Below are 15502 nucleotides of genomic sequence, written 5' to 3'. Positions count from 1 at the left end.
GAGGGTGGCGCACGCGGGATGAGTCAGAAGCATTCCATTAAAAGTGAATAGGAAAGTGGGAATAAAGTAAAACCAAACATACCCTTAAATGACTTATAAAAGCTAATCATACATTCTCACGTGATAAGTTAAAAGCATAAAGAAAAATAAAAAAATCAGAAATAATCACGTTTGGCTTTGCCCTCTGCACTATCGCCAGATAATAAAGAAAGAAAGGGAAAGGTGCTGCAACTGGTCCCCTGTGCATATAAAATATGGAAGATAATAACGAAACGTATCCACACCTTTTCATAACATGTTATATTCAAGATAGTGTAGTTAGATTAATCAGAAATACTTTTAAGTTTTACTCACTAGTCAAAAAGGGAAAAAAGGCATTGTTAAGAGATTTGATTTTTTCAAATGATTTCTTCTTACATTTTCCTTTATTTTTTTATTAATGTAAAGAGAAATGCACTTTTTAATGTAATGATAGAACTGTTTAAAACTTACAACAAATTCTAAAAATTACATACCCAATCTTTAAATCTAAAACTTACTATTATATGTTAATACAAAGAGTTGAAAATATTTTTAAAGATTTACTCTAAACGGATGATGGGAAAAACACACGCGAAAGCAACACACCATTATGAATCAACTGCAAAAAAAAATAAACGACACAAGATTTAACGTGGTTCGGTCGCCAACTGCAACTTACATCCACACGAGCAACTATTAGGTTTCCATACGAGCAACTATTAGGTTTTCATTTTATCCGATTGCATATGCGCTTGTACAGAACCGGACAATAACCTTACTGTCATCGTTGAAATGTCATTGATCTCTTCAATTGCGACAACCACATGTTCAAATCTGGGAGTTGAAGATTTCAAAATCTTCTTCACCTTTGCTTGCTCCGAGTGTGTTTCACCATTGATCTTCATCTGATTTGTTAAGACAAGAACTTTATTTATATAAACATCAACAAATAATTCAATGAATTAGTTGAAATAATAACATGAAATTGTGAGATACTCATAAATAGAGTGAAAGATTAAGAATATAAAAAAATTAGAGTAAAAAAAACTTATTTTATATTAAATTCTGATAAATTAGAAATGTTCTATTCTTAATTACTTTTTATGGGAAATATTGGAGAAAATGATGAAAAATAACTTTAAATTTATAAAGAGATGAGAGAGAAAAGATAAAAGAAAATCATACATAGAAATGGAGAACAAGAAAAGGAAAAAAAAAATTAAAAAAGAAAGAACAAAAGAAAAAGAATATATAGGACCTACATATTCCTCACATTTGGTTCATCACTCTTGTGTCCTCACGTTGCTCCACCTTCATGTTGAATGCCATTCTCAACTTTAAGATCATCGATCATCACCACATACACATAAAAAAAATGTGAGATAACATGGACCACTTTTCTTATAAAATATATGGTCATTTAATGACATTATATCCAAAGTAAATTACATCAACTTTTAAATGGTTTATAATTTATTAAGGATAATAGAAGTTATGAATGACCTTAATTAACGATGATTTTCATAATTTTTTTAATAATTTTTTTGTTTGATTTCTAATCTTCAATCAAACATTTGTTTCAGATTCAATTTTCATTTTCTTTAAAAAAAACAAAAAAAAAATACTAAAAATAATATGATAAATATATTACCACAAAAAAAAAATCATCAAATAAAAACCAATTTTTAGAAATCAAAATAATTAGTTGCAATAGTAACTAAATTAGAGACCATTCTAGAAACTAAAAAAAAAAAAAAATTCTAAATTAGTTTCTATTATTGATAAATAAATTGATATCAAATTAGCAATCAAGATTTTAACTACCAATTATTTAGATTCTAAATTTGGTAACAAAAACTTTGGTTGCTAATTAGATACCAATTTAGAAACCATTTAACAATAATAGAAACTAATTTAGAAACCAAAAATTTATTTAGTCTCTAAAATGGTCTCTAATTGCAACTAATTATTTTTGGTTTCTAAAATTGGTTTTTATTTCATGATTTTCTTGTAATGTACATTTTAAAAATGAAAATTTATTCCATAAAAAAAAAACTTTAAAATTATATTTATAAAATATCTTTTATTTTTAATAAATATTAATCATAAATGAAAAGATATATATTTCCCATATAACATCTTATCTGAAAGACAAACACAGCATTATACCAATGATTCCCCTACAAGATATGAGTTGCATCTTCCCCATACAGTTTAAGGTTACCTCCCCAATGGTGGAATCCACTTGATTAACTTTTGTTATCTTCCACGAGGCTCTTAAAATGGGAAACTTAAGTGGTTTAAATCAACTTTTTTACTTTTTGCTACAACTTTCCTTCATTTATATCTCTACACTTTCGACGTGTATGTAGTGAACAAAAAAGAAAGTCCAAGTAATACATCACTCTGCATGATACGCTTCTAGTTGGTTCAACATCTTTCATCATTTCTTTCAATCAACACAAACTTTAGTCTTTGAAAATTTACATTTATATCAATGTTACTGTTTTTTCAAACAATAGAAATTACTCTTTACTCATTTTATGTCGACAGAGTTAGCCTTGAGAATCTCAAGTTCACAAATGATAATAGCCAAATTAAAATATATTATTCGGAAATAACATTTATTTTGTAAACTAATTTTATAAAGTAAAAATGAACCTAAATCCAAATATTATATAAAATAAGACTTGCTTTCAGACAAATCAGATTAATGAATTTTTTTAAAACAACATTAATATTTTGACAAGTAATCATGTTAGTATAAAAGAATATAAATGTTTATAAAATATATAAAAAATACTTCCTTATAGACAAATAATCAAATTTGTGAGAAGAACATTGCCATTATAAGAAACCAACTATTTTTCCTTTTTAGAATTAAATTATCAATACATATTATTTAAGAGAGATATTAAAATACATATTTTTGTCTTGAAATATTGTTAGACCATATTCATATGCTGTTGTTTAATTATTATTGTCATGATAATTTATTAAATGTTATAATAATTACTTTAAAATTAAAGTCATTATTCTTCATTGGTTCACAGTGTTCACAAGTGCATAAAAGTTAAAACAATTTAGAAACTGAGTCCCTGTGAACCGTCATCACAGAGTTTTCTTGGATAGATACAAAGAATTATTTTAAAAGGGCATTTTGTGTACACATTTTTAGAAGAAGAAAAAGAAGAAGAGAAGCAACCTTTGAACTCTCTGTGCTGTGTGTGTCTCACACCGCAAACACAGAGACAACACAATCTTGTAGTCACCAACACTGAAACATATATATACACAAACAAGCTTGTTTTCATGTCCATGGCTGGTACTGAGCAGGGTGATAGATGCTCCTCCATCATCACCATACCCCTTCTGATCGATGAAAGAGTGCACCATGTGAATGGCTCAGATGAGGTGTTGGAGGCCAAAACTTGGGATCTGCACACATCTCATGAGTCTAACACATCCTTTTTCAAGACCTGCTTCAACCTCATTAATGCCCTCTCAGGTAATCTGCATGCCCTCTCTTTCTTTCTTCTCTTTCTTGGTTACACATGTACTCAACAATGGTTTCTTTTATGAAAATTTGAATCTTGTTAATTAGATTCAATTTGGTTGATTTCAGAACCATTGTTACCATATTTCTTGCTTTCTTTTTCTTGAGTTCTGGTCCTTGGATTGAAGATCTTGCTGCTACATGAATGCCTTAAAAACTGATAATATTTGTTACAGTTTGTTATGGTTATTTTTCTAACAGTGAGGGAAAATGCATCTTGGATTGACCTTTTATCTGTCTAAAAATGTCTGAATATTTTAGACTTATTATGTTATTGCCAACAACAACAAAAAAAGTTTTGTTTTTGGAAGCTTTTAATCTGGGAAATTTTTTTTATCAGATTCTGGGTTAGAAAGTTTTGCTTCTTAAACTACTTGACTATAATAAGGGTGAGAATTGGTACACTCTAATTCAGCTTATTTTACATGACTTTGCTTTTAGTTGTTGTTTTTTAATTAGTAAAAAATAATTAATTTAAGTGGAGCATTTTAGTTGTTGAACTTGACTTTTTCTTAAAGTATAAATTTATTTGAAATATATTTTTAATCTTACTATGAGGTGCTCTTTAAGTAAATTAATAAACATACATTTTAATGAATATATTAAAAGGCCTAAGTCATAGGCACTAAAATATATTTATTTTTGTACACATTATATTAAAAATCCAATAATACAATAAATTATAAACAATACTTTTTTTATTTACTTAAATAGTGGTTGACTTATAAATTAAAATAAATTAGTCTAAATTACTTTATTTTATTTTTGTAACCTAATGGTTGAATTATAAATTAAAAAAATCAGTCTAAATTATTTAATAACAAAGATTCAGTCAGATTAAGTTAATCTGAATCATGTCATAAATTCTTATCCCTACTCATACATACATTATAGAGTATTAATTAAATAGGGTTTTGATTTGGATATACTGTTATATTTTAAATTTTTATATACTATTAATTAATTATAAAAATTAAATTGTATGATGTATAATAATTTATAACTGAAAAAAGTGTAAATTTATTAGCATACATTAGTTAGCTATTAAGTAATGTTTGCTGATAAAAAAAATTTATTAAGTAATGTAGAAACCTGTCATAATATATATCATCTTAATTAATAAGTGCTCTATAAGTGAATTAAATGAAAATAAACATATTTATTATTCCAAAACATAAAATATTTGTATATAATAAATAGAAGAATTAATAAAAGGATACAATATTACAGAAAAATTAGAATAATTTTATTTTATATCCATTCTGATTTTGACTTTTGTCCATACATGTAATATTCCTTTCTTCATTTAAGGATACAGCACTGAAGCATTCACGTGACTTATTGAGATAGATGTTTCAGGAATACATGAAATATTCCTTTCCATCCTCACTAAAGTTTGAAGTATGCTGCACAGTGTGCAGTTACAAATCAAACCGCTCAAATTTTATGAGATTTAGTTTTAAATATAAATTTATAATAAATTAAATGGATAAGATTTGTGAAGTTTCACTTGCAATTGCAGACTATGAAAATCTCAGATGAATAGTTCATGGGGATAGGTTAACATTCAGAAGTTTTAATTTTTTTTATCATCAATATATTTTTTACATTACTTATTTAATTGGGAAAAAAAGTATTTATACAGACAATTAATTAAATACACTGATAATATAATTTTTTTTTTCAATATGAATAAATTATAATATTTTGCAACTCTGTTAACATTTCATATTTGGATGCTTGTAAGAATATATATTTTTACATTAGTATTTTTTTTCTTTTTTTTTTAAATTAAATTGAAAAACCAATATATGAATTTTATTTCTTCGCGTGAACAAATTACCTTTCGTGTTTAATTATAATAAACTAATAATTAATATGATTATTTCTAGACTACTATTTAGCACATTGTATATGTATGATACATTTACTCTTTATTAAATACTTTAAAGGTTTCGTCTATAATAATTTTTATTGATTAATCGTGAAAAAATTATAGTAATAATATATATATATAAATTTAAATTCTTTAATAAATTAATTTAACATATATCCATTTTTTGGGTACAAGAATTTACATCCACATGTAAATGTAATTTTTTTATGCATTGTCACGTGTTAATGAGTAAAACAGTATCGTAAAATAATAAAATCCAGTTAAATGTATGTGTAACAAAAATGTTTTATCTTGATTATATATATATATATAAATTATTTTTTAACTCAAGAATTTAATTTAAAGACCCAGTGTATATAAAAATTTATAAATGTAATTTAAATCTATTGAAGTGTAAAAATATATTCTGATAAAATTATATGCTATTATATAATAAATTTATTGCTTTTATAATTATTATTTTGGAAATTATATTTAATTTTTATTGGTGCATACAAAGTAAAGCTCAAAGTGTATTGCAGTGTAAACTTTACATAGACATCCAAAATAACTAAACCTTATACATTAGTCCTTCAATCAATGTTAATGAAATGTATCATGTGAATAATTTTAGGACTATTGAAGAAGAAGAGTGTCTGAGTGATATTTTGTGAACTAAATTGTGATAATTTATTCAACTTTATGTCACTACGATTAATGCTGCTATGGTTTCAGGAGTTGGTATTATCTCCATGCCTTATGCACTGGCATCTGGGGGATGGTTAAGCATATCACTACTGTTTGTGATTGCCATTGCTTGTTGTTACACTGGCATGTTGGTCAAAAGATGCATGGACATGGACCCTGATATCAGGACCTTCCCTGACATAGGTCAACGTGCATTTGGATACAAGGGAAGGCTAATGGTATCCATTGCCATGAATTCTGAGCTTTATCTAGTTGTAACAGGGTTTCTGATTTTAGAAGGTGACAATCTTAACAGATTAGTACCAAATATCCAAGTCAACCTTGCAGGGGTAACAATTGGTGGTGCAACAATTTTTACCATAATTGCTGCCCTTGTTATTCTGCCTAGTCTTTTGTTAGAGGATTTGAGCATGCTGTCTTATGTGTCTGCAAGTGGGGCTTTGGCTTCTTCCATCTTCCTCCTCTCTCTATTTTGGAATGGTACCATTGATGGCACTGGATTTCATGCAAAGGGAAAACTCTTCAGATTGAGTGGAATACCTGCTGCTGCCAGTTTATATGCTTTCTGTTATAGTGCACATCCTATCCTTCCCACTCTCTACAATTCCATGAGAGACAAAAGTCAATTCTCCAGGGTAAGAGCACAACAACTTTGGTACTCTTGCATGATTTACATGATTTAGGGACTTTTAAAAGAGTTTCTGCAAAAATGAGTTTATTGACTTATAATGTGTTTGGATATCTTCTACATTGCTCACCAAAACAACTAATAATTGCTTTTGCGAGCATGGTTTGGTTTGGAGTTGCTAAATCAAACACACTATCAATAATTTTTTTATTCATATCAGATGATCTATAACATTACTTTGAAATAACTACTGATGTGATGTTAAATAAATGTTCAAATGTTTTGTCTCACGTTAAGAAATTGATTTTAGGTTCAAATAACTTTGTACAGTGTTTGCATCAGATAAAGTTTATAGAATTTTACTACTAACTTGAATATGCAAATATATATCATGTCACATCCAATAGCCTATGGTTCTACATTTTAGATGTGATTTCTCACATGTCCAATGTGATCTTAAGAAACTAATTATAGTTATAGCTTCTATATCCTAAAGATGATTTCATACTCTTCAATTGTTTCCACATTCATATGGTTCCTAAACATGGATTAGTGCTGCTTCATTCTCATGATTTGGATTGCTAGATAGTTAACAACAGTTTGTATTCCTCTGTTTATGCAGGTTCTATCTATGTGCTTTTCAGTATGCACCCTTGGTTATGCAGCAGCAGGTGTTTTGGGGTACTTAATGTTTGGACAAGAGGTTGAATCACAGGTGACTTTGAACCTACCAACAAGCAAGTTCAGTTCACATGTGGCAATATTCACCACCTTGGTCAATCCTATAACCAAATATGCATTGATGCTTACCCCAGTGATAAATGCTGTTAAAAACAAGATTTCATGGCATTACAACAAAAGATTCACACACACCCTTGTTAGTACCTCCATTCTCACTAGCTCTCTAATTGTAGCTGTGACCATACCCTTGTTTGGATATCTCATGTCACTGATTGGGGCATTGCTAAGTGTGTCAGCTTCAATTTTAGTACCATCAGTGTGCTACTTGAAGATTTCAGGAGCATACAAGACATTTGGGTCTGAAATGATCATCAACTATTCAATAATAGTTTTGGGGGTTAGTATTGCTGTTGTGGGTACTTATACATCTCTTGTAGATATAGTTCATAATTTGTAAGTGTTAGTGGATATGGATTGAATGGTTCATTTTGGAAGCTGCTATAATTGAAGCTGCTTTGTTTCTTTGTGCTTGAGTGTGTAAAGATGTATTTTTTTCAATACTTAGACAACTTGTATCCACATTTTTGTGAGGCATAATCTTTGTCGGATACATCTTTTTGTCATTTGAACATGTTTGAGAGACTATTTTGTTGCAGACTGCGTTTTTTTTAATGAGGTAACATAATGTTTTTGCCCCCATTTAATGCAAGGGAATAAAATGGATCAGAACTGAAAATCATGCTTGTTTCTTGTGTTTGTAGTCGCTTGATTGTAAGTAAGGTTATTGATAGTTACTATTGCTTGATTGTAAGATAATTGGACAAATTTCAAGAGTAAAATTATGATACTATTTGCTGTATATTTTGTTCTATTTCAAAATATTAAATTTTTATTTTAATAATTAAATTGTTTTGAGTGACTATTAAAACAAATATTTGGTTTAGTTTGATCAATTAGATTTAGTCTCATCTTATCCTTTAGGCGGTTTGAAGAACTTTTTTCATTATAAATTTATAAACATAAGTTTAAGAGTCTAATTTTTTTTTTATCGTTTTGAAAGATTCTTGGTAAGGGATGTATCTAACCTTATCCATCACCTACCACTTTAAATGTCAAAAAAGCTCAAACCATGATTTTGAAGGAGTAGGATATCTTGGTATTATAAAGGGTCTATAGGATTAATGGACACTAACACCTATTATACATCTCAGAACAAACTTTTTTTTCTTGTATTTGAAAAACAAATCAAGTAAACTCTTAGTAAAGAGAGGTGAGTAACATATGGACGAACTTAAAAAACAAGTTTTTCCTAGTTAAACTCTTCTCTAAATTGCTTTCAATTAAAAAAAATAAAAATCAAAGAGTAACAACTGAAGTGTCTACCCTAAATGCAAAATTCTAAAAAAAATTAATGCAAATGTCACACTTAATGCTTAAAAAAATGAGAATGAAAAGAAAAAAAAAGAGCAAAAATAAATAAATAAAATATAGGAAATAAAAACAAAAATAATAAAAAAATAGAAAAAAATCCAGAGAAAAAAATAATAATTAAAAATAGATAAGATATAAAATAAAGAAAATTAAAATAAGATTAAGATAAAAAAATATAAAGAAATAAAATAAAAACTAATCAAAATAAGATTAAGAAAAAAGATATAAAAAATAAAATAAAGACAAACCAAAATAGGAAAAAGATAAGAGATATAAGGAGATAAAATAAAATAAGATAAAAAAAATATATATATATATATATCATATTTTTTTTCAATTTATTACTTTTTTTTAAAGTATAATAATTAAATAAAACTAATCAAAAGAAAATAAAGTTAGATATGCAGAAAATAAAATTAGGAAAATAAAAAAAATATGCAGATAAAAAAAACCCTGATAACCAAATTTAAATTGGATTTTCTAGTAATGACGCCAAATTTTATCGTTTTGCTGTTAAATTAAAATGATAGAAGTGTTCAAATGACCTCAAGTCGTTTTCCAAGAAATCCAATAGTAAAATTAGTAAATCACTGTTTAGAATTTATCTGCAAGCAATACAAGTTAGCAATAACAATAAAGATAATAAGGGTTGAGATAGTTGTGCAGAAAATATAAAAGAGATTAAAACAGAAAATAAAAAGTTGTTGATATGCAAGTTCTTCCACATTGAATTCTTCACAAATTCTGTAAAGATTAATCATTTCTTAATCTTCAACAAAGTTAAACCAGATTGAAGATACATATTATTAAATTACTATCACATAACAATCTATTCTTGTATATAGAAATTATAGTAAGTTCTAACGGTTATCCATATAGCCCTACCAAATAATTTATTTTCTTTCTAGTATAAATTACTTTCTCACGTTCAAATTTTTATATTCATTTAAAAGTTTTTATTTTAAAATCAAATTGTCAACATTTATTACTAAATTTTGTTTTTCTAAATAAAGAAATGTGAAAAAAATCTAGAAATTAAATGTTATTTTAAATCTGAACAATGACTATATCGAAAAAGAAAGTGTTGTGATATATAATAGAAATAAAAATATAATTAGGATAAGAAGAGTACTTAATTTTTTTAAATATTTGTTTTTATATATTATTCTCCGTCCTTTAATTTTATATATTACAAACTAAAAGAATACGTCATGAGATCATCCCCATATAAATCATAGGATCTATTCACTAATCGAAAAAGGAGAAAAACGCAGAATGTGACTTGGATGTATTTGATAGATATCAAGTTAGAGAGGATTTTACTAATGGAGGAAGAGGTCATCCACCCAAACATTTAAAGTTCTTCCTTCTAGTCTTCTAAAAAAATGAAAGAAGAATTAAATAAAGAGATGACCAAGCCTAAAGCCAAAAGAAGACTACAAGCATTCAAGAATGGGTTCCAATTAATATCTCTCTTTATAGTTTCTTTTGTATAAATTTTGTAAATAATATAGAATAGCTTTAGGATGTGCTAAAGAGGGAAACCTTAAAGACACCTCTTTTGTATAGCACCTATAGGCATTAGTTTTTAGGAAAAATCTAAAAGGTGCCTCTTCACTCTCCATTTTAGGCGCTAGAATTAGAAAGGTTAGAAGGCAACCTTGCAAAGCTTCTCTTGTAAGCTTTCTTTGTAATATGTGACCGGTCCTCCTCCATATAAAAGGAAGGCTTGAGTCTTTGAAATAATAGAATTGATTTTGTGGGTAAAGAACCTCTCCCAAATTAGTGAGTGAATTGAGAGAGACTTGTGTCTTCTTCTCTTATAGTCTTATCTTGAGTGAATCCTTGGGCTCTCAAGTGGCAGCAACACACTCATTTTGAAGCCTTTCATCCTTCAAGTGGCGTGCACATTTCCAAGAACTCCAACCACATAAGTTTCCTTGTTCTTTTTCATCTCCTTCCTCCATTTCCATTCCAAAACAAACTCTAAAACATGTTTTTGTTGTTTCTTGTCATTTCAATCGGTAGAACTTGTTTGTCTTGTGTTTATATTCGGTAGTTTCATTTAGTTTGCTGTTCTTGTGATTTTAGTTGTGTTTCTTTAAGTTTTAATCGGTTCATTTGTGTTGTTTCTTGTTTTAATCGGTTCATATGCCTAAAAATGGGTTTCTATATGAGTTTGGCTTGGTTACTTGTGTTTTGGTGAGTTCTTGAATGATAAGAACATTGATCCAATTATTAAAAAGTGCCTAATCATATTCCAATTCTTGTTGAATCCATAACATGTTCATATAATGTCTCTATCATGTTATTGAAATCATATCAGTATTCCAAGACCAAACCTTTAATTGGATCAAAGCAAAAACTTCCAATACATCTACTACACTTCCTTTAAAGATTACCCGTTTTCTATGCTACCAAACCTCGTTGAGTACTGCAAACTTATTTCTATACTACACCTCCTTTAAAGATTACCCTGTATCTATATTATACTTCCTTTAAAAATTACCTTGTTTCTATGCTTCCAAACCTCGTTCATACAACATGATAAGTAGAAGGAGAGATATCAGTAGAACACCCACTAACTCTAATTAAAAATCTAATTATGAATTGATACCTTCATTGCATACTATTTGTATGCATATTTATTTCTAATCTACTTCTTAAATGCATCTCACCATGTCTGCTTCAAATTATCGTTTTTTTTTTTATAAATATGTTTATATCTAGCCTCACTCATAGCCTATGACAACCCGACATCATACATTCTCTACATTATATGATCCAAATGCTTCAATTGAAAATGTTGATATTGTTGGACGTAGATGGATTCGTCTGAATTCACAAAATATGCAAGAAATGATAACTTTTTAATTAGCAAACTGTTTTTTAAAATTATTTTAAATCTGTATAAGTTATTTATCTTGTATCAATATGTGAGATTTCCTGTATAATAAAAGAAAATTTTGAAGGTAGTTCAGAAACATACAATAAGGTAAAAAGCTTAGATCAAGGTGTGACGAAGATGTATGTTAATAATGTTGAATATTTGCAATACAAAGAAAATATAAATGATTTCCTGCACACGAGACACAAATTTGGATAAGATAATGAGCATAAAACTTTTTTTTTTTATAACAATATGAGCATAAAACCTTTACACGTGTCTATATCTAATCCTACTTCAAGTTCATACATTTTCTAGCCCAATTGTTTTATTTACTCTTCTACCAGTATCATCCTTACATGATTCAAATGCTTCGATTGGGAGTGTTGACATTATTGAACGTAGTTGGATTAGTCTAGATTCACAAAATATGCAACAAATGATAATCTTTTAATTATTAAATCACTTATTTTATTTATTTTAAATTTATATAAGTTGTTTATTTTGCTTGGTGTTATTAAAAAATTATTAAATAAAAACTAATTTTAAAAATAAAAATAATTAATTATTATATTAACTAAATTAAATATTATTTTAAAAATTAAAAAAAATATTAGTAAATAAAAAAATTTCTTTTATTAATAAATAATTTTTAAATTAGTATGTATGTAATTATCAACTTTAAAATCTACATTAATAATAATTAAATCAATGATAACTAATTAAATATTAATTAAAAACTAATTTATAAATTTTATTAATAATATTAATAATTTTAATTTTTAAAATAATATCTAATGTAATTAATATAGTTAATTAACTTTTTTTAAAAAAATTATTTTTATTTAATAATTATTTTGTAATGTGATCCATTTATTCCATCCACGTACACGTGAGATTTCCTAGATAATATATAACAAAAAAAATTGAGGATAGTTAGAAAACATAAAAGGAGGTAAAAAGTTTAGAACCAGGTGTGACGAAAATTGGTTTAAAGATTGTAAGTAAATATTAAAAATCTTAAAACTTGTAAGTAAATATTATTCTTGTGTGCATCTCACGGGTTAACATACCACAACAGTAATCCTTTTACTCAGAATTTCTCACAAACAAAAAACAAACTAATGAAATTCTCATTAATAAAAGTAATATTATATATAATAGTTATAGTAATAATAATAATAATAATAATCATAATATTTATCTAGGATGAGAATAAGGGAGCAACACCAACTCAATAATATATATAATATGTGATGTGTAGTGGAGATCACATTATAAAGGTGTAAACTAAATCTCATTTCTCACCGATCATAAGAAAAAAAAAAGAAGACAAGAATGAAATTCGGTTCGTTCTTACTTGTTTTCTTTATCTTTCTCTTCCAAAGTTCAAATGGTTCAAATCTTATCTCTGAATCTTGCAAGGAGGCCTCGAAGAATGATCCAAATTTGAGGTATGATTTCTGTGTGGCATCCCTCAAAGATGCCTCCTCCAAGTTGCAACCAGCAGGCACCAACCTGGAGGGTCTTGTGGGCATTTCAATTCAACTTACCAAGTCCAACGGAAGCAACACGGTTTCCATGATTTCAAAGTTCTTGAAGGGCAAAAGTTTTGATGAATACGCAAAGGTTTGTTTACGAGATTGTTATGATCTTTACTCTGATTCCCTTTGGGATTTAGATGCTGCTGCGGTTGCTTTAAAGTGGAAGGATTTGGACACGGCTTCTATAAGGCTGAGTGCTTCCTTGGATAACTCTGTTACCTGTGAAGATCAATTCAAGGATAAGAAAGGTGAAACGTCTCCTTTAACAAAGGAAAACAAACTCTATTTCCAACTTAATGTAATATCTCTGGCCTTCATCCAAATGCTTCGTCAACATTATTGATCAAACTTAAACCATCTCTGTCTCATCAAACTTATAATATTACCATCTTTCTATATATAATTTAAGTGTCTGCAAAATTCTTTATATGTCGTAATGATGTATTGAGATTGAAATTATAACGTCTAAAGTCCTTCTTATGCCAGAAAGGACGTCAACTACTAATGTTCTTCCCCTCATTTTGCACCCAAAATATTGTTTTATTTCTTCTCTCTTTTAGTTTCCTGGTTTTGCTTCATGCGTCACGATTACAAATGGGAATAAGTTTTTATTCTTTCTATTTTTGTTATGCTGATTAATAAAATGAATTTCACACTTTTTATTTTCTATACTTTATCATTTTTTAATAATAAAATATTATATTCAAGTAATAAAAATAAAAATAAATTAAATATTAAAATAAATTAATAATATTATTGGTTTTCAAGTGAGAATGTAGAAGAAGGTCAAAATATCACTGTTCTAGTGGTTCTATGTTTTGTTTGGATTATATTGAGTAAATTTGAAATGATTCGATGAAAATATAAGAAGAAAGTAAGGTGATTTTGATTAATGTAAATAATGTGAAAAGTAAGGAAAATTTATAAAAGTTTTTTTTCTAATGTGATGTGTATGATTTAAATGGTATTTTTTTTTAACTAATAAAAATATTAGTTTACAATTTTGTCTATATTTAAAAATTGTTGAAAAAATATTTTTCTTTTTTTTATTATAATTGTTTTTAATTAAAATATTATTTAAATAAATCCTAAATAAATGCAAATTTAAATTATTTAATGTCTTATTTAAATAAAAAAATTAAAATAAATAAAATTATTAAATTATTAAAAATCCTAAATAAATACAAATTTTAAATTATTAAATGTTATATTTGAATAAAAAAATTAAATACATAAATTCTTAAATTATTATAAAGAAATACAAGTACTAAATTATTGAATGTCTTCCTTAAATAAATAAATTTTTAAATTACACAAAATCTTAAATAAATACAAATCTTAAATAAAATTTCTAAATTATTTAAAATCCTATATCTTGTTTAAAAAAATTTGAAATAAATAAATTTCTAAATTATTCAAAATTTTAAACAAATATAAATTCGAAATTATTTAATGTCTTATTTAAATAAAATTTTAAAATAAATAAAATTTCTAAACCATTCAAAATTATAAATAAATATAACTCTAAATTATTTATTTTTTATATAAAAATCTAAAATAAATTAATATTTCTAAATTATTCAATATTTTTTAATAAAATAAAATCAACATCGATTAGATTATGAGTACCAGAACATCGGTAAATACAGAACATGATATTCACCCAAAAAAAAACAACAGATATCATGCAAAGTCAACTCAAAGTACTAGAAAGGAACGTGCACCCCTTTTTTTAACGTGGGTTGGGCAGTTTTCCACACCCCTACCTTCATATCCCCATGTGTGATATGCTACTTTGGTTAAATTCAATTAGATAAATAAATCGTTTTGTTATTGGCATTTGTACATGTGTTTGTTTGGAATGGGTCGAAGTGAAGTAGAATTATACTCAAGCAGGATTGAAAATGGTCACATGATTGGTGGTGGCCTATTCCATGCCATAACTTTGCAAGAAGGTTAGATTCACTCTTACCCAAAAGGGATGTCATTCACTCTTCTTTTTCCTTTCCTTTTCGCTTTTATTTAAAATATTTTGTTTTTTTACTCATAATCAACATTTCAAATAAATTATTAATTAACTTACTAAAACTAGTCCATAGAGATTTAAGTAATTTACTTCACATTATTCACAACGCACTTTAGTTTTAATCTTTCACACATTAGTTACTTT

At 27.0% G+C, this 15502-nt stretch overlaps 2 protein-coding genes across 2 annotated transcripts; both read left to right on the top strand.

The window, feature by feature from the left end:
- Positions 1-3074: 3074 nt before the first annotated feature.
- LOC137831503 (amino acid transporter AVT1I-like) lies at positions 3075-8125 on the top strand. The gene is made up of 3 exons (XM_068639209.1): positions 3075-3529; positions 6189-6796; positions 7412-8125. The coding sequence occupies exons 1-3, from the start codon at positions 3334-3336 to the stop codon at positions 7925-7927; spliced, it is 1320 nt and encodes a 439-aa protein (XP_068495310.1). The 5' UTR covers positions 3075-3333; the 3' UTR covers positions 7928-8125.
- A 4809-nt stretch (positions 8126-12934) lies between these two features.
- LOC137831506 (putative invertase inhibitor) lies at positions 12935-13865 on the top strand. The gene has a single exon (XM_068639213.1). It carries the CDS (start codon positions 13127-13129, stop codon positions 13673-13675), a length of 549 nt encoding a protein of 182 aa, XP_068495314.1. The 5' UTR covers positions 12935-13126; the 3' UTR covers positions 13676-13865.
- The last annotated feature ends 1637 nt before the right edge of the window (positions 13866-15502 follow it).

The sequence above is a fragment of the Phaseolus vulgaris genome, chromosome 6 (assembly GCF_000499845.2).
Source record: "Phaseolus vulgaris cultivar G19833 chromosome 6, P. vulgaris v2.0, whole genome shotgun sequence".
NCBI classification, from domain to species: Eukaryota; Viridiplantae; Streptophyta; class Magnoliopsida; order Fabales; family Fabaceae; genus Phaseolus; species Phaseolus vulgaris.
This window is presented reverse-complemented; position numbering and strand designations above follow the sequence as displayed.